General features: G+C 40.6%; 1 protein-coding gene across 1 annotated transcript in view; it reads right to left on the bottom strand.

The window, feature by feature from the left end:
- Positions 1-225: 225 nt before the first annotated feature.
- Positions 226-20,797, bottom strand: part of fam135b (family with sequence similarity 135 member B) — a 48,141-nt gene continuing 27,569 nt past the window's right edge. Inside the window, exons 6-20 of the mRNA XM_038725543.1 lie at positions 19,679-19,852; positions 17,984-18,110; positions 14,717-14,876; positions 13,771-13,820; positions 13,220-13,375; positions 12,200-12,273; positions 11,949-12,103; positions 9,857-11,846; positions 8,165-8,331; positions 7,806-7,897; positions 7,567-7,664; positions 6,464-6,615; positions 6,204-6,314; positions 5,514-5,627; positions 226-4,148 (exon numbers count right to left, since the gene is read on the bottom strand). Of these exons, the coding sequence (XP_038581471.1) occupies positions 3,943-4,148; positions 5,514-5,627; positions 6,204-6,314; positions 6,464-6,615; positions 7,567-7,664; positions 7,806-7,897; positions 8,165-8,331; positions 9,857-11,846; positions 11,949-12,103; positions 12,200-12,273; positions 13,220-13,375; positions 13,771-13,820; positions 14,717-14,876; positions 17,984-18,110; positions 19,679-19,852 (3,826 nt within the window). The 3' untranslated portion in view covers positions 226-3,942. The remainder of the gene's footprint in view (positions 4,149-5,513; positions 5,628-6,203; positions 6,315-6,463; positions 6,616-7,566; positions 7,665-7,805; positions 7,898-8,164; positions 8,332-9,856; positions 11,847-11,948; positions 12,104-12,199; positions 12,274-13,219; positions 13,376-13,770; positions 13,821-14,716; positions 14,877-17,983; positions 18,111-19,678; positions 19,853-20,797) is intronic.

Consider the following 20,797-nt stretch of genomic DNA (forward strand, 5'->3'; position numbering starts at 1 on the left):
TGAGTTCAAAAATCTCCTTAGTGACTTGATGAAATGTGAGATTTTTGTGCATTTTCATTTACAAACATTTGATGCCTTGCAGTGGACACTGGGGTGTGAAGGTGTTAAACTAGATTGAAATTAGAGAGGTAAGTGTGCTAATTAGATAGAAACACTGGCTAATACAACAAAACCAGTAAAAATGTTTTAAAGCAAACAGGAAATTGAAAGCCAGCAAACAAAATATAATGCAAAAGGAACATTTTTATTGTAACATCATATCTGTTAAATAATACTATGCTATATATATTTATATTTTTACATAGGACACAAGCTACTAAGGAATACATACAGCACAGTCAGCAACATAGAAAAATATTACAGTAGTATTGGCACGGATGAAGTAGTATTTACTGTACTTTACATGTTATACATTCAGCAAAAGAACTTCAGAATGGAATAAATACATGTTCCTCACAGTGAAGTCAAACATTTTTTACATTCGGTTCAAACACATAAAGGATGTTCCAGCAACGAGCAGACAATGATTACACATATCCTTTCACACAGATATTACACCCCCTTCTCCACCCTCCAAACACACACACATACACACACACACTATACACATGAACAGGACTCTGAGTAAAGGGCAATCAAATACAAAAAGGTTCAAGTCAGCTAGTTTTGAAGGTTGACAGCACTTGCATGGATCTATTGGATATATGAATCACCTCTGAAATCACTCATAGTTATGACAGCAGCATAAATGTACAGACATATTTAGTCATATAAAAAAAAAACTTTGCTCTACAGAATGGTTCAGCGTAATATAAATACAATTATTTCTGATCTAATACCGCACTTTCAATTGAAACCTTTTACAGAACTCATTCATCTTATGAAACAATTTCAAACCTGTATTTGCCCTTGAAGGGGCCAATGCTCAATAACACTTTTTCACTACATTGATTACTGCTGACCCCTTTGGGTAAACAAACACGACCTTAAATGCAAACAAACTAAAGCCTCATCCATATACAGTATGTGTTTGTGTGTGCTGAGAAATGATGCATGGCAGCTCGTACAGACTGCTTACGCAGCTTTGCTTAGTGGATTTCTGAGAGCGATCTCTGCGTCCCAAAGGAGCCCATTTGATTAGAGTCAATCACAATGACACTCTGCTTACCCTGCAGAGCCCCAGCAACAGCTTCAGAACAGGAAAGAGCACTTTGCGATGTCATTGTTTGTACTCGGGGACAGAGCACTATACAATGCTTGAAAGAAGCAGTGCATGTATAAACCAAAAACACAGGAAAAATAGCTTTTTAGATTTTGTAAAGCCAATGGAGGTGGATTCGAAGTGGTCAACAAAGTGCACTTGCCATCAAACCAGTGCAAAAGTTAAATATAGGTCTCTGTATGTACATTACATATGCTGCAGGAGCACAACCACAGCTGGATTTAAGACGACTGTCAAAATGTAAACATCATTTGATGGACAGCACAGTGATGAGGAAAACAGTCCTCACAAGTATGCTGGAAAATGACATATCTCGTGTCACGCTTTAATGTGACAGCAAAGGTTGTAGAGAAAAAAAAAAGACAAAAAGCGTACAGCATGTATTTGATTGAGTTGATGAGATGAGAAATACGGCATCGAATATGTTCAAGAACTTGAGAGCATTGTCGTGCTGTTGCTGACGTCGTCATCATGCATCATATTGAAAGTGGTTTAAAGAAAATGAGTGTGTGAGGGAGAATCTCACCCAGTGTTCCAGAAAACACAAGAAATGGCACTCTGATTTACGCCAGTTAAAAAATAACAAATTTCAAAGTGCTTTATGAAATCTATCCTTGTGTGGAGAATTTGTATGTACAATTTAAAAGGCTCATTAAGAAAGTGACGGTCATTATACCAGAACATTGTATTGTAAAGACATGGACATTGTGTATCTTTTTAACAAACAAGTAGGCTACAGTATATTTGCTGTTAATTATATCAGTAAGCCTGTTTTCTGTCTCCCTGCCATATGATTCAAGGAGCAGAATGCAAATAAGTCATGTAGCTTTACTGTTTTATCGTGGTAGTTATAATGCAATAGATTTGTTTCAACATATCAAAACACATAGTTTATCAAAATAACTGCTAAACCCCTACCCTGAACAGCAATTGTCCAATCATAGCTTTGCAACCGTACCTATGCATGACAGGACTGTCAGGTCTAAAGTTGCATGAATTTGATTCATGTTGTGTCGTAAAAAACAAAAGTGCTCCGATGCTCTCAAGGGTATTTTGTTAACCTGAATCTTTTTTTTTTACTTCAGTTCTTAATGATTGATTATAATGAACTCCACATTTGCTGCAGTGGGCGTAGGGCTTGAACTTTTATCGGCTCCTGAGGGCTGTCTTGAACCACTGGACTAAAGAGACCAAAGAGTTTCAGGAGTGGTGTGTTTTTTGTAGCCTTTGCAAAACCAAAAACACATGAGCAAAAGTTTAAAGTGACCTGCAAACTTTAGCATGTCCGGCCAACTAGCTCACTAGTGCTAACCGAGCATTACCTCCAAGCAGAGGAGCACATCATTAACCAACTAGGTTTCATTAGTTTGTGGGTTACAGGTTACATTAAAAAAACATTCATGACTAGCACATCCACTGTATACTATTTATCTTTTGTGTGAAGCTGGTCCTAAATGCTAAAAACTCATCAATCCTCTCCAAAGGCCTTTTGTTCTTAAAGTGCAAACAGCCGCAAATACGAACACATACAAGCTAAGCAGCCAAACAGGGCTATGATATAACGAAATAACAGTCAGATTTTTCAGTAATGTTGTGAAATCAGCTGGAGAACGCGTTTTCAACCATCTCATGTAGCTTACATCACCTAGCTAGCTACGGCTGATAAAATCTGCCTGTGACAGTTGTCATTTGAGACAACAAAATTGAGAGAAATAAGAAGCATGCTTTTATCTACCTCAAGGATTCATTGTTTTAAAAGTTTAAAAGAATTTTGAGTGGTAATCTGCCACTGTTATCACTGTAAATTGATTATGTGTAAGCTTCACAGGCATAGCAACAGTAAATAAGTAGGGTGGGGATAGGCAAATGATCAATTCATAAATCTAATCAATCAACCTTTCAGTGCAAATGATCAGAGCCAGTAGAGCCATTTGGTATCAAAGATTATGCTGTGGCATATTTACTAATCGGGGTCAATGAGTTAGGTTGGACTGATATGTATAAAAAAAGCAGGTGTCCATATACTGAATTGTAGGCTACATGGGGTAACACTTATGCCTCCATTGTATACTTTGATTTTCATTCAATAGATTTGATGATAACAACACACAAAAGATCACATTTAGATGGGCTACTTACACTGTAGACACATAACAAATAAAAAATAAATAATTTAAACAATATATTCATTTCTGTATAAAGGAACATCTATGTTTTGTACAACAAAATACTTCATGTTCAATCAAGAGGATATAAATGTGGCGCATCTATTGCCTCGGTTCCAAGGATAGCTTAAGACTATCATCGGTGGAACCCTTAGAAATCAATCAACCTGACTCTAAACCAATTCTAAAGGGAAAGTAGTTAAATGCTTTCGACCACAATTAGCATCTGTTAGTGTTCTGACAGGTTATTCCAGGCCAACAAAACATCTATAATCAATCCTGAGATAGATGTCAGATGTTTTGTTTTGCATGTCTACACGTCAAACTCAGAGTTTTTAGTTAGCAATTTAAACAGTGACAATACACTGATCTTTTTTATAACAGCTGCTAACAATCCTAACAAACGGGATATACAGGCCTTGCCTCTTGGATATCAGTGATTATATACATTGAATATACTGTACAAAATGAAGGTAAGGACCTTATCCTTAAAATCAGCTCCATCAGCCACCAACAGGTTCTGTCCTGTAAGCCTGCAGTAGCCTACTAGCACCTTTATTTGAAGTAGTTGAGCCCTGCCACTAAGAAGAACTTCTCCAGGAAAAGCTCAGAGTCCAAGACAGCGATGTGGGCCGCGCGGCCGATCAGGGTGTTGGCTGTGTTTGGCAGGGCGTGGAACACATTCTGGCGGATCAGCCGGCACTCTTTAGCCTCCACAAGTGGCTGCAGGAGGTTGTTAATCATCTCAGTGTAGACGGGCCCTTCAGTGCAAAAATTAGGAAAGTTAGGGTGAATCGTACAATTAAAAATTACACCTTTTGTATAACAAATCTCAGCCATGAAATACTGTTGTCTGGGACATAACTGCCCATGTTAGCTAAGCTTAAGTGGTGGATTTTGTTACCTTCAGTCATTTCCAGGCTAGCTGTTTCACCCTGCTTTATGCTAAGCTAAGCTAAATGTTGCTAGCTGCAGCTTTATATTTGCCATACAGACATGGACAGCTATCAATCTTCCCATCTAACTCTCGGCAAGAAATCGAAAAGGTTTACTTCTTCAAAAGCCAAATTATTCCTTTAAAACCAACCATAAGTGAGTGGACCTAGCATTATACTATCTTAAGGGTGTGATGTGCACAACAATTGACTCAATTGAAACATTAAAGAGCATTTTTCTCCCTCAAAAATGAAAACAAATTCAGGTACATGGACACACGTGAGATATGGGTGACGCAGTGTATGCTCTCATCACTTAACAGATGAGCTGATCAAGTTCTTACACAAAAGTGTTGTATACACCTTCATAAAGTACAATGACATAATATATATATTTAGAAGCCCCAAAAGAATGTTGGTGTGTAGGTCTACTCAGTCTCATGTTACACCAAAAGTGAGCCTATGTACCTTTTGTTGCACAATCACAAATGTGGCCATATGTGGTGTTAACAGAATAATGCTGCGCTTAAAACCAAAAGCAAAGACATCAGGGTTAATAATACTAGGATTCCAAGGTCATTAGAAGATATAAAAGTCTGGATAGAAACCAGAGGATTTGCAACCTTTGTAATGACAACAGTCTGGGAGACAAGTATCACATTTTGACTGTAAGAATGTAAGCATAATGAATTTCAGAGACAGGTATCTGCCAAAGTATTATGTAAGGTACCCATCTATGTATAAGTTTTTGTTGCTGCAATCAGACAAGCCAAAAATTATTGGCAAAATGGGTGTCTAGAACGTTCTTACTTGTTTTAAGTCATATAAGCATTTTGTCATTTTGTTATTTGTTATGTCTTGTTTGTGCTCCTTACCATATGATTATTGTCCTGAGCAAATAAATGAAATGAAAAGTGATGTCATGCAGCAATACCTATCTGAAGCTTGCCAACATTAGCCACCATAACCTACTGGTCATACCAGACCAAATGTAGCAGCAAAACCAATGAGGATATAAAGCGGGTGTTTGTCACTTCTAAATTCATTTTTAATCAGTATGACGAAGGACATGTTATTGCTTCTTTCAAACGTTACATAAAGTCAATTCAAATAATGCCAATTAGTTCCACACAATGATGTTTAAAGATATATTGTAAGAGAAGAAAATCCAATACGGCATTCATTTCTGACCTGTGCTCCTGTCTTTAAGAGCAGTTTTGCACATTTCTATTCTGGCAGAGTGGAAAGGAACATAACGGTCCTGTGGAGATGCCACCAACACCACGTTTTTGAAGAACTGGAGCCCTAAAAGGATAAAAAAAAACAAGTAAAAAAACACAAGTAAATGAGACTGCAGAGTGTGTGTGTGTGTGTGTGTGTGTGTGTGTGTGTGTGTGTGGAAGAACAAGAAAGAGAGATATAGAGAGAGAGGAAAACAGAGGAAAGGAGTGAATTGGTTGTAAAACGCAAAACACAATCACAAAGTACAATGACAGGCTTGATACGATAAAACTGCGTTTTTTTCCTCAAGTCTCCTGTCAGTGTGCTTTTAAGAGAGTGCACTGGTGGGTTTCCAGTGACAGGGTTTGGATCATTTTGTCAGCCTGCCACAGCGCTGGAGGGGTAAAAAAGTGTTTTCAGGCTTATCTTCTTCAGGCTTGTGTGACAAACGACTGCTTTGTTCCACTCACACAGTGGGGAGGCCTCATAGCTCGCTGGCAGGGGTTTGAGTGTTAGTGAGCTGACACGTACAGAAATTTGACAAAAAAGACAACATGACAACATTTTCATGAATATTTGAATAGACTGTCTTTAAAGTCTGTAAAGTGAGTCAGTCAATATACTGTCTCTGTTTCAAATTTGTCCACTTTCAGACGGTACCTGGTTTCTGACTCAGGAGATAGAGGAATGTTTTCCGTGGATCAACTTGATCTCTGAAGGTGAGCTGCAGCAAGGATCCTGATTTCTTCAGCTTCTGCATTAACCACAGACCTAGGCAACACACAAGGATGGTATTCTTAGATCATCAAAAACTAGATGCTGCTGAGGAGCACAAAAGATCGAAATGCAGCGGTGCACAGCATTGTAAACACAGCACATCTGCAGTGTGCGGCCTCCCCACGGCTGCTCGGTGGCCTCACCTGTGCTGACCAGCGTGCTGTTGTTGTACAGTGTTCCCAAGTGTGGCCCTGACAGCGAGAGGAAAGTGTGCAGCTTGGGCAAATAGCAGCGGAAGCGAGGCCTCGTCAGCACTGAGCGGATGATGATGTTCCCCAGAGAGTGGCCGATGAAGCTGTTGGCCGAAGACAAACAACTTTTAGAGAGATAAACTTCCAACTTGAGTGGGTGGCTAGAAAAACAGTGCCTCCAACGCTGCTGACCTACAGTATGACACTGTGCAATATCTTATTATAGACTCTTCTGTAAGTAGGAACTAGTTCCAATGGAGGCTATTTGGAGATTTTAGCTACAGCACTTGGGATTACAGAAAATTCATTAACTTGTTAAATGTTTAACATTCTCAATGACAACTTAATGATGCTAACATAGAGGACATACCATACAAATTGAAAGTGTCTTCCCAGCAGTGGGAAACATTAGATTCATGAAGCTATGTCTGTCACTTAGTTTAATTACTGTACTGTTCTACCCAAAATCCCATGCCTGCTCCTTCTCATCCGTCTCCTACTGAAACTAAATATAGAAGTCATGTGGAAAGAACCAGATGCTGTTGTGGCAGTCCATTGCTTTTGTCTTTGATACTTTTCTCTAGAGGATACGTCACAATAAAGAAAGTTAACAAACTTGGGTAACTCTTGCAAAAAAAATTATAAATTGGCACATTGAGGGCAATTAAGCAGGAAGATGAATAGCTCAATTTGATTGGAACTAGGCGACACACTGCTGCATAAAGGAATACAGTCGATCAAGTGAAAGTCAGAAACATATTGGCACTGTATGATAAGGGCTTTTCATCCATTTTGTGCCATTTACCTGCTCTGTGTTAGTATAGTCTATTTATTATCATGAAACAGTGATTCTCATAAGTTAAGGCATTCGTGCTGAGTCCAAGTATCCATGTACAGTCTCTGCTGCCATCTACTGACCAAAGAAAATGCTGCTTAACTTGATGCTTGCCCCTGTTTTGACTTTGCCTCAAATAATCCATCATAATCAATCTAAAGGGGAGTTGTCAGTCAGTATGTATGTGTATGTTGCGCAGTATTAAAGTTGAGTGACTGACCTTATCCTGCCTATGGTGAGATTGTACAGCTGGATATGCTGAATGATCTCATCCAGCAACCTGTCTGTCATGGTGTCGAAATCTGCAAACGTGTCAGTCTGCAGAGAAACGGCAAAGCACAGCCGTCAGCACTCCACAGTTTGCCTTTAAGCACTTTCAGAAAATGTGTTTGTATGGAATTGATAACACATACGCATGTGTTATCAATTCGCTCCCATCACTGTCATCTACAAATCTACCTGGTTCCTTTCCGACATGAGGAAGTCCAGCCTGGATCCTGGCAATCCTAACTCAATAAAGGTTTTCACCAACCGAAGGTCTGCGCTGTTTCCTGGAAGCAACGGGGAAATAATGCACACTGTTTCTGGCCCATTAATCACTTAAAAGACCTGGAATATGTTTTCTGGAATTAGTATTAGCGTGGAGGGATATTTTAAGCTTGTAAGACATACTGTCAGAGACTCTCTTACATTTACAATGCTCAATGCTCATTTTTTAAATAAAAAAATCTGAAAATCTGTTTCAATTTAGTAGCAATTACATACGCAATGGAATTGGACTGCAGTGAACCAGACCGTTTAGATGGTTGCAGACTCACCATCAAGCCCGTGGACACACACCACAAGGTGTATGCCGTCATCAAACTCCTCATCATCCTCCTCAGGGGGGAAGTAGGGCATATCTGATGCCAGGTCAGGAAGGTCGGCGTACAAGCTGGCCTGAAAGCTCAACTCTTTCAGCAGCTCCTCTTTGGCTTTGTAGAAACTGGAGAAACGGGAAATGACATTTGGGGGATAAGAAAACAAGAGATTATGTTCTGTATGTTAGCAATAAATTGAAAAATAACTTTCCAGTAATGTGCAAAGACAAGCAAATGATATACAATCACAGAAATAAAATGCTGATCTAAGATTTCATTTTCCCCCAAAAAAATCACTCACGCTCACAGTTTCCTGTGAGCGTGAGTGATTCAATGGTAAACCTGCCTTGCATTTTTGTATTTGATTAATTTCAGTTTACATTTCCCACTTCTGAGTGAACACAGCTTATGAACAAAAGTCCCAAGGACTTACAAGTAGCTTCTCTAAGTTTTATTACCCTGTCAGCCCGCCAGGTTACAGATTTTAGCAGCGGAGGAGTCAAAACAAATCCGATTCCAGTTCCTGTACTTTCAGCTAATCGTGATGGATTTGTCTGCACTCTTTGATGTGATTTAATACACTCAGGAGGCATTTCACCTTGTCTTGACTTCCTTGCTTCAAATTTGCCCTCACTTCATTTTGTTATGCTAGGCTTTTCCAAGCTTGAGTAACTGCCAGCTACTGCTCCAGATGTCAACAGTCGTCTCCACATAGTCATAAAACCTCGTGTTTTGGCCCTGTTTCCTGCAGTTGGTGTGGACTATAATCTCACTTTCACAAAGTTTAACATGGAAGAGAGCCTGCATTTTCTGAAACATTATTTACCGACACTTAAATCAGAAAGACATTACTCTCTCGTCCCTAAACACACTAACACATATGAAAATGCTAGAATGCAGATAGTGTTAGCGTTAATATTTCTTTATAACTGAAAGGACAAGAAGTCCCAGGACTGCTCCTTTAGCCTCCAAACCTTTAAGTGGATGGGCCAGTGCAAGTATTTGAAAGCTGAGCAAATAAGGACACTGAGACACAATGTAAATATACATGGACTAGTAACTGTAGCTTATAAAGCTAGTAAGTAAATTGGTCTAAACTGATGAATGTTAAAATTTTCAGGTAAGTTTTAGCAGTCTGACAAACCACAGTGGACTAGCCATTTTTTCTATCAAGTCTGCTAACATATAACAAACAGACATATGATTGGCAGCTTGTTCAACATCAAAAGACATGTCCATGTTAGCAGATAATGCACATTAGCTAGGAAGCTACTGATTAATGCAGTTCAAAGTCTGTGGCTCTTTTTCTGTATGTTTGTTTTCTGTGTGTAGCAGGCTGCTGTCTGGATTTAAGTCTCACTGTCAGTCAACAGTATGCAGACAGATACTATTGCCTGCTATAAAGCTAATACTAGCTAGAAAGCTAATGTGGGTTTGTGTTGTGTAAAAGGCCACTGTGAGTGTCACTGCCTGTCTATGTAGACAGAGAGTGGAATTCTGTCTGTTCATGCACAGACAAAAGGGACACATGTACAGTTCTTCATATGTGGTTGTAAAAGAAAATAGCATGCTCTGTTCTTTAAATTGGGCTTTAAAACACCTTTTGGTTTAGGTTTATTCTTTAAACACTAACTGAAAACATAAACTCACTTTAGCATTCGTTCATTGGTCTCGTCATCCATGTTCAGGGGATTGAGAGAAGACGATGAGATGATACCAAAGGAGCCCAGGGGCTGATGGGTGATAGGTGAGGTAGCCTGGCGAGCGGACATTCCACTGATGGATGGAGAGTCTCTCAGGACGGAAGAAAATGGCAGACAAGTCGGGGCACAAGCTACTGACATGTTCACCACCTCCACCATTTTCTTATTCACGAAGGCCAGCCCTGAGTTAGGGATCTTAGAGGGCTTAGCCTGGCCATCTAAAGGTTCTTTCTCACTGGCTGATATCTCATTGACGTTAACAAATGATGTGATATCATTGGCTGTCAGCCCTGTAAGGTCACTCGGCCTCTGTGTGACGGTGGTACTGTTGGGGAGGTCATTGGAGTGGTGAAGCTCTGAAGGCTGTAGATGTGTTCGGAAGGGATCCATACACTCCTGGTCCTCAACATCAAGCAATTTGGTCTGATGGAAGCTTTGGCACTCATCTGCAGTGTTAATGCTCTCCTGATCTGCAGCACTTTTATGCACACATGGTTTGTGTCCACAGCTGCAGGGCGTTGCTTCCATTTCAATGAGATGCACATCCTCCACTGAGGCGCTTACTCCACTGATGTGTGTTTGATGGTTCACATTCTCCCCCTGGCTGCCAATAACAGCGCTGTCCTTCACAGGAGGGCTTGCTACAAACTCTTGTAAAAGCAAGACTTCAGACACACCACTTAACACTGACTTGGTTCTGTATGTCTCTGACAGGTACTGTGGAGGGTTTGACTTTTCAGAGCTAACATTCTGCTCAAGAATATGGCCAAGATTTGACATTAAACTTGGGTCTAATAGAGATGATTCAGATTGCTCAGAATCCAGGTTGATGTTCAACGAAGAGCAGTTTATCTTAAATGACTCCTCGTGTGTCACCAAGCTCTTAGGGTCTGTCTCCTGGTTGAGAAGCACATGTCCCTCCTCAGTATCTTCAGGGCTACTTATCTGTGGCGCAGAGACTGACTTGGTCAGTTTGCTGAGCTGCCTCTGCTGCTGGTCCTCCTCGTAGGGCAGGGAGCTAATAGAGGTGAGTGAGGCCTGTATGCCTCCACTTGGAAGGCTGCCATTGCTCTCCATCTGTAGGCCTTCCAGAGAGCTGCGGTGGACCGGGTGGCGGCACACTATTTGCTGTGGGATCTCCCGTTCGCTGGAGAAGTCTAGAGGTGGTCGGCCTCGCAGTGCAGCCTCCAGGGGCCAGGCCACCGAGCTGGGCTCGCTCTCAATACCTGAGTCGGAAATAACTGAGGATGAGCGCTTCATGATCTTGGAGCCAACTAGGCCTCCACGGTGAGTCATGTCTTTTCTGAGTTCACCGGGAAAGGGAGGTATAACTGGATGCCCATAGGCAGTGGGTAGAACATCCTCACTCTCATCATCCATGGAGTGATTTAATGGCATGGCAATATCAGACTCCTCTTCATTGTTTTCATTCTCTCCTGCGTTGCTGTCATTTGTGGCATCACAAAGTTGGACGGTATTTTCTGTTACATGATGAGCAGGAGACTGATCACTGCTTTTATCAGAGTCAATGAGGGGATTATGGTTTGAGGAGAGAACCAGGACTGCTTCTCCTCCATATGGATCCACATCACAAGGCTTAACTGCAATGTACCTCGGGCCTGGATTACAGTTCTCTTCAACCTGCCCTTGTTTTTCCTCTGGTTCCTTCAGGTTTTTTGTCCCTGCTGGAGAGAGTCCAGCACTGTCCTCAGTGGGAATGAGGTTAGGGGTACTTCTCATGTTGGTACTGTTCTTACTCTGCTCTGCTATGAGTGAGACATATGTGGGAAGGTCCATGCAGTCATCACCGTCCAAGGGATCCTGGGGTATTGCTGGTGATCTGGGTCCCTGGCTGCTTTCAAAATCCCCATTGGCAGCAGTGACGGCAGTATCTGAGTTGGTCTGCCCATCAGCGGTTGGCACATGTGATATCGACTCTGGAAAGACAAGGACATCGCAGTTTTCGACTTAACCATTTATCTTGAAAAACTGTGATTAGGTGTAAATAAGACAATACTTTCAGTCACGTTTTGTTTTACCTGTTTGAGGAGACTCCACATATCTGTCCTCAAATATGATAGGCAGGCTGTTCCAGTCTCCATCAATGTCCAGGCACTCAACAGGCAAAGGAGGCATCTTGGTCAGGTAGTCTGAGCTCCGCACCTCTGCAGCTATCTGGCCATGTCTGTTGATACTGAATCAGCAGAATAATATCATAAATAAAACACTTCTTTCCATTCATATAATTAATTTTTTATTTTATTTTTTTTCTGAGAAGGCTGACACTTACAGTTCCTCTTGAAAAGTCAGAGACATCTCTTTGGGGTGTTCAGTGAAGAAGTATGCCTCTGAGAACCTCCTGACCTGGTGTTTCCATAAACAGACAAAAACGTTTTCACACCGGCTGAGCCAATATGAACAGTCAATGGGACTGAATCAATTATTTAAGGTCTGCAACACAAGCTTTATGCAAAAGCATTCTCCTTCACCAAGTCTAAATTACAAATGCATTGTCCTCGAAAGTCAGCCAGTGTGACAGGCAAATCACCAGGAACTGGTGTATTTTCACCCCACAATAATAACAGAATAAGTGTTAATTGAAATCCTAACTCCACTGGTGGGCATAGGCATGACAGGATCCCCTCAGGGTAATCTAATACCAAAGCAAACATGTTCATTATTTTCATACAACCGAGACAAAACACCACCACATAAGAGAGCCTTGAGAGCTACTTCACTGTGAAGCTCATATTCATATTAAACAGCTCAGTGATAAGATAGAAATTGCATTAGAAAATATACTAGCTTGCTCAGCTGGGTTTAAGCTACTGAGTTGTAGGCATTTTAGCCATTTCACTTTGTAGCTGTCACTGATCACTCACTAGAGTCATAATTCTTACCTTTGACTCACAGCTCATTTGATACATTTTTTCCTGCTCCAAAATGGTTTCTTCCTCATCACAACTGGTTTAAATGTTATTTATACGCGTTGAGTGTGCCCAGAGAGATCATTTTAGTGCAATGTGAGAGGATTTTATTTAATATTTCATAAAACCTTTAAGAAAATTGGTCACAGCATGCCTCAAGGAACTAAAATGTCACTGGTTATGAAACCATTTGGATTGTTCTGCAGTATTTTTATTTTGGTGTGGGTGCTGAGGATGAAAATGGTTAAATTTAAACATATCTGCACAAATTGCCGTCATTGCACTCTAATGTGGAGACTATCTGGACTGTGGCTCAGAGAACACACTGTAAATGTTGAAGTTTGGGTATTGTGTAACCGTGCCTGACGGAGCGTGACTCTCACCCTGAGCGTGTGGTGCTCCTGGGCCAGGTAGGAGAGGATGTGGGGGTTGAGCACAGCGGCCTCCAGGAAGCGGCTCCACAGAGCAGCCAGCTGGGAGCAGAGCTGGCTCACGTCCCTGCTGATCTGCTCCGCTACCTTCTCATGGCCTTCCTGTAGCTGATGGGGACAGGGAGGGGGTCAGAAAAAAAAGATATTGCTATAAAATCAAACTGAATGCATTATTCTTCCCAAAATAAATTTTGCATCATTCTACTAGATCCTTGTTTGTCTGGAAAACATATTTATACCCACTGACATGCTGCCTAACTTGCATGTCTTTGGATCTTTGTAAAAAAACTCATCAGTCAATCAGCCCGTGTTGTTCTGAGCCGTCGTATCAGTCCACACATACATTTCACAATTTGTTTAGAGACTTAATATAACTTGATCCTTTTCATAACTTGACAAATAGATTGTATTGCCTTTTTGGGCACCAAAGAATGTATTGTAATCATATCCATCCCCCTGAACTAATGGCTTATCTGTGGATGTAGTGTGGCGAATGAACATACCTGTAACTGTATTGTGAGCTGATTTAGAGTTTCTTCTACAGGCAGCACCTCTGTGGAAAGAAAGAAGCAGGGTAACTACAAAATTAATGAAAGGAAGTTATTTATTTGATTTAGAAAATTCTGTAAAATTCTGTAAAATAATCCAATAACCTTTGGGACTGAAGACCAAAACTATAACATGGCAATTACATGAAATGAGTTGTATTATATGAGTTGAATTGTGTACTATTAACAAGTAGTTAAGAGTAAGTCCGTACATTTATTCAAGTACATTACAATTTTGATTTACTTGTACTTAACTTTATTTAGTATTTCCATTTTCTGGTAATTCTATTTTCTGATACTTTAGTTTTAGGTTTGTTTTGTTAGTTTTCACCCAAAACATGTAAATTATGCTGCACTTTCATAGATGAAATGGTACATAAAATGGTTCAAGTAAGCTCCACCTCCACTGGTAACAACATTGCTGTTGCCTAATATTACATATTATTCAATCCATTCATCCATCGTCAACCGCTTATCCTGCGTACAGGGTCGCGGGAGGGCTGGAGCCAATCCATCCATGCCAGTCCATCGCAGGGCCACATATAGAGAACAACCATTCACACCTAAGGACAATTTTGGAGACACTAATTAACCTAGCCTGCTTGTCTTTGGATGGTGGGAGGAAGCCGGAGCACCCCGACAGAACCCCATAGTATGTAATAATACTCTGAAAATGGTCAATATGCAAAATGAGTACTTATGTTTTTGAAACATTAAGTGTATTTTGCATTCTTGTATTAATACATAAAGAACAAAGAAAAGAGTTGTTATGAAAAAAACATACTGCTTCAAACATTAGAATTTTTATAAGACCTTATATTTCAACTATTTATATGAAGACATTTACAATATTTTTAAGGACCAAAACTAAGTTTGAATACAGAGCTTTGCATAAGGTCACCTGAGTCTAGTGGAGTCTGCTGGAGCTGTGGGATTTCCCTCAACAGTGCTGTGTAGTAGGTGTGCAGGCCTTTGTGTGTGACCAACAGGAGGCGACACAGCCTTCGGTGCCACGTATGCGCTCCTTGCAGGCAGTTTTCACTGGGCACATAAAAGCTTCCCTGCAGAGAAAGAGACACAGAGGAAATGTCAGCCGCTATGTAGGTCAATAGTCACCTCTCAGAAAATGGCCTGTCTCAATGACGAACATGTATAAATACTTGAACTTGCCACTGCAACAGCTGAATAGGCTCACTGACTTTGTGTTAAAAGGAGCTTGTATCCGATTAGAAAGGAATAAGATAATTGCTTCAAGTTCAAATACAACGTTAGAAACAAGTGGCCCCTAAACACAGCTTGCTGTAAGCTGTGAAAGAAAATCAATACGTCTATGTGGCATAAGAAGGATGTAACGGATCTGGAAAGTTGACCTAGAATCCAAGGTTTCGTGTCTGTCTGGGGCTTGATGAGTAGGAGAGACAAGAAATAGTGTGTATAAATAGTTAAAATCTAATAAGTTAAAATCACACAATAAAAAATTGCCAAGAGAGGTACAAAGCTAAAGGAAGCAAATAACAAATGAAAAAGAAAAGAAAAATGATTCCTGTAGTTCAGATACAAGTGCCCCTGCTTTTGAGTGTTAGTTAAAATACGCTGTAATATGGACCATGATTCCAGTAGATGGCTCTCTAACAATGCAGAAGAAATATTAAATGTATTTCACCATTGCAATTTATAGTATGTGTTGAGTGTGACACATGATTCTGTCCAAACAGCTACAAATCACCAAAGCCTTGAGCTAATGGCCTTCTAACCAAACAATCATTGTACATGTCAGACGTCACGATAATGAGCCAGAGGCCTTGAATGTGACCAGTGACTGCCCTCGTCTGCTGATCCCGGATCTGGTCTGCTACCCAGTGAGTTCTCCTGATGGCTGGGATGTTTTGGCAGCGCCAGTGGGGCTCTGAGCTACAAAAGGCATGTCATGCCTGAGTATCTGGGGATGTACTGTAATTTGCCCCTAGCAAGTGAAGTCTCCGGCCCTATCATCATACCTGCGTGCGCTCTGTAATTGTAACAGTGCAGTATACCCAAACCAGGAAGGAACATCTGTATGTTTACTTTCATAATTCTTTTTACCTTTATAGAGGCCTGCCTGAATCAGTCTCCGAGCGAAGGGCAGAGAAAAAGAGCTACTTTTTAGGTATAAACTAGTCATTATCCTAAAACTGTAGTTTCTCTCTGGGCTGACAAAGCCCGAGTTGTGCCCCAGTCACCTGACATGAGAATTTCTGCTTTTGTTTTGCTGTTGTTGATGCAGCTTTTACGGTTCACCATTGCAGTCTGTAGTAGTATCTAAGCGTCCAATCACTGCTGCCGTCAAAGAAGTTCTGTAGAAAAAAGCTTCTCAAAGGATATGATTTGACATGATTTCTGAGTTGATCTTCAGAACCATGATTTTTTTATTACCAGTAAGACCAAAGATTCTCAGGTGTCTCACTTCTAACAGCATCATTTTCCTCTCAAAATATCCTTTTATACCACGGAGGGATTTTTTTTCCCTTCCTTTTTGAGATGTATCAGCTGATATCAATGGGAATCTACAATGTGATTTTTCACACACTTTGAGGAAATGCTGTAGTGTTAAGGAGGAAAGCGCTGAAAACGTAGCGTAGCCGCAGGTGAAAAGCTCTTAATAAAGAAAGGTGAAGGAGGAGGCGGCATTCTATGCACACACATCACCTGCAGCTATGTGGTACGTGGCGCTTGTGAGCAGAAGTCATTACTGTGATCAAACGAAGCCCCCCTGCTTGGCTAAACCCAGAGCTTATTAAAGTGCCCAGCCAGAGGTCTGAGTAAAAACCAGGAGGAGGTGGGGAAGGCAACAGGGGCACTCATTAAGATTTACAGTGTAGACTGTGACGTCCGCAGGAACCTGAGAGATGCATGTGTTTTAAAACTTTTCACAAGATGGAATAATTGCCGAAGTCAAGAAAAAAGTACAGATAAGAGATGTTTTGATTAAAGATAATGGCTACATCAAGAATTAGTTCATTTGTTAGGTGTGGAAAATCAAATCTCTGAACTTGGCCTGCTACTCCTATAATAGTGACAACTACAAAGAAAACAGTGCTAGTCTATAGAAAATAGACTTTTTTTAGAAGCTGTGTCCCCATTGTACACATTGTGTAATTCTGCTATATTTTTATAGTATAGCATAGTATAGTATTTTGACACTGGAACGATGACTAAATGAATTGTACTTAAAGATGTCAGTACTAAATCAGCTGTATTTTGAATGTGTTATTGATGCACACTGTAGGCGAGTCCCAAATCCATCCTACATACTAATTCTATACAGTAGGTACTACATACTAATCATCATGCTGCTAAAATAGTATACTATTTAGTGTACTGCTTTGCTAGAGTACAAAAAATCGACATACTTTACCATGTTTTTGTAATTGGAACTTATCATGGAACTTCAGATGTCAGTCAAGCTGTGACTATTTTCTTGCTGCTTTACATTGTGGGAGAATAGTTTATAACAGTATGTACATTCTCTGGTTGGTGATTAAAGGGTGATAAATTGGACATATATAATCCCGAATAATAATTATAATAATAACAGTAGCTAGATTATCATTTCTGTCATCACGCAATCGTGCATCTTAACTGTGCTGTAAATGGGCACAGACGCATGAGACGGAGGTGACAAGACCACGCCATCATTTCCAGGGAAAGCTGCTATCACTTCCAGATGTGAAGCCTGGAGCCTACATGCCTGAGCAGGTGGGTTAATCAGATATTATGAAAAACCATGGTACAGCACAGTAATAATCTCTGTATTGGCCTCTGGTCCGTACGTCTTAAGACTCCACGGAGCCCCAACAAATGAGGTGCAGGATCAGTAATCTAGATCAGACTGACTCTCTGCCCAGCTCCTGGGCTGAATCTTGTTGCTTCTGGATGACATGCCAAAAACAAATCACAACTAAATCCATCGGCTTCCGTGGCTAAACCGAAATTACATTTATGACATGGCATGGAATTTAGCTGCTTGCGAAAATAAAAAGGGAACAACCAGTTCAACAAGGAGGCCGGCTCATTCTTTTAGTGTTATTCCCAAGCATCGCAGTTGTTTTCAGCTTTGTGAGACAAAATGGGTTTTGACTCTCTGTTACTTTCTATTTCAACAACACTGAGCTGCTAAAGGTTAAAATACCTCAGAGATGACTGGTTTGCAGTAGCCCGCTCCGAACACAAGGTTCTCTACAGACATGGCAGATGGGTCACTCGCGCTCTCTGGCGAGCCCTTCCCCAGCCAGGAGCCCTTCCCCGTACGTGCAAAGCTGCAGAGAGAACAGGCAGGACACATGCAGGGACAAACCATGAGTGTGTATGTGTGGGAAGGAAAACAGATTAGGTGAGAGTCGGAAGTTGCTATTATTCCAATCAGTCAAGTGCTGCAGTAATCTATGAAATACATGGCTAAACACCGAGTTTATGATACTGATAGCTGAATTGATCAGATAAGTGTTTGGATAACTATCCACTCAAGCAGCTAACAATCACACTCTTAACTGTTAATGCCCAAACATTACAAGGAGGGAAAAGATGCTCATTCACTTGAGTTCTTCTGTTCTTGATATTATGGATACTGCAAATATAGCTTTCAAGTGAGTATCTTCCCAGTGTAGCCAGTTCTACAATTCAATACTAAATCAACAAGAAAGACCTATTTGACTCGAATTGACTGTTTGCTAAAACTCTCCTACAAATTGCAATTGTTCAATCATAGCTTGGCAACTGTAGCTAGGCACGGCAAGTTATGTGCATGGGGCTGTAGTAAGAATGATACCCAGTATTGACAGAGTTTGGAAAGTTGGTGTCGTGTAGAGCCCGACCGATACCAATTTGGATATCTGAGGATTTAATACCCGAACATAAACAAAATTTATCACTGACATTTGTTAAGTGTAGTAAGGAGACCTCACCAAGATAACATGACATTAAGCAGTTTGAAAGTAAACTCTTTTTATTGCTATAAGTAGTACTTTGCAGAAAAGTACAACTGATTAAGTCAGCTGATTGCGGTGTTTTGTGGTGGATTTGTGGCTGATTTATTGGCTGTAGTGCTGTGTCTTAGCCCTTCCAAAACCAAAGACACAAGAGTAAAAGTGTAAGGAATGGGTTCAACAGTGTTTATCTACTCTAATGCTCCACTAACTATCGTTGTGAGGTTACATAAAAAGCCTGTTCAAGAATAACTTTAACTATAAATTTAACTATTTTCACTTTGGGGTAATTCTTTATGTCTTTAATGTCTTTTTCCTGTGAACTGTGAAATACTTTGTAACTCTCGTTTGAAAAGTGCCATATAAATTAAGCTTTACTTAACTACTTGCACATGGATCATTGCCTACTGAGGATACTGACGTTTTGCCTTGAACGTACAGCTTTAGCCTCAGTCTGTTGGCACATTAATATGTATATAGTCATCAAGGGCATAGTTAAAATCCCTTTTACAAGAGTCTCATTGAAAACAAAAAAAAAAGACAATTCAACCAACTCATTGCCCCAATGTGAGCTTAATTAGCCAGCTAACTACAGTCAATATTATCTGCCAGCCATAGCAGGCTCATTTCAGTCATCGGCTAGAAATGACAAGCTGCTTTTGTCAACGTCTGTCTAAAAACAAGGTTTTAAAATGAATAAGAATTTTGAGTGGTTAATCTGCCACTGTTGTCATTTTGAACTGGATTCTGTATGTGCACTACCAGTAACAGTAGTGCACTAGTAACAGTAACTAAGAAGGGCGGGGCTTAAAAAATGGTCATTTGGGTCCCTGGGATAATTTCATATCAAAAATTCAAAGTCTGTCAAATGCAAATGTTTGCAAAGCCTCTCTTAACTCTACCTGATTAGCGGCTGATGTAAGGCAACCAGTGAAGCATGTATGGAGACAGAAATGACGGACAGGTGGAAGTAGTCGAACATGACGGGGACATGGTGGTGGAGGCCTCTCTGCGGGTGGAAGTGAAGGCTGAGGGTCCGACTGCTGATCAACGGGACAGTTATTATTTCTGCCAGCCTGAGGAATGGGAGAAGAGAGAGACACACGTTACATACACAAATACACTTCCAAAACTTTGCCATTTAGGCTGCCCTGCACTCAGCCCTCACACACCTTGAGAAAAACAACACCTACACCAGAATTCTGTTTGTGGATTTCAGCTCGGCATTCAACACAATCTTCCCCATGAAACTGATCAGTAAACTCAGCACTCTGGGTTTAAATACAACACTCTGCAACGGGATATTCGACTTCCTCACAAACAGACCCCAGTCAGCTCTAGTGCTCAGCCCCCTCCTGTTCACGCTGTACACCCAGGACTGCATCCCCCAACAACACCACCATCATCATCGGCCGGATTTCAATGATGAACAATGATGAGACTTCATATCAGGAGGAAACTGATAATCTTGCAGAGTGGTGCACAGAGAACAACCTACTGCTCAACGTCAGCAAAACTAAGGAGCTGATTGTTGATTTCAGAAAAAAAAGAGATAAAGACAGTCAATCAGTAGAGCTGAGGAGGAGAAGCTGAACAGTTTCAGGTTCCTGGGAATCAGCATCACAGAGAACCTGACATGGTCGTCTTACATCTCCACGCTGGTGAGGAAAGCTCAGAAACGACTGTATTTCTTGAGGGAGCTTAAGAAGGGTAAATTCCCGTACCAAGTTCTTGTCAGCTTTTACAGAGGAGCAATAATAATAATAATAGTAATCTTTATTTGTAGAGCACTTTTCAAAAACAAGTTACAAAGTGCTTTAACAAGTGTAAAGAAAGTGTAAAAGTGATCAATAAAATTTTAAAGTCAATTCTAAAAAATACTGGGAGCCAGTTTAATGAAGCTAAAATAGGGGTGATGTGGTCATATTTCTTTGTTCTGATTAAAAGCCTGGCAGCTGAGTTCTGGACAGTCTGGAGTTGATCAGTAGATTTTTGGGTCAAACAAGTGAAAAGGCTGTTGC

Source organism: Micropterus salmoides, unplaced genomic scaffold, assembly GCF_014851395.1.
Source record: "Micropterus salmoides isolate LMB-PRFRI ecotype aquatic unplaced genomic scaffold, ASM1485139v1 Ms_hic_scaffold_17, whole genome shotgun sequence".
In the NCBI taxonomy this organism is placed as follows: Eukaryota; Metazoa; Chordata; class Actinopteri; order Centrarchiformes; family Centrarchidae; genus Micropterus; species Micropterus salmoides.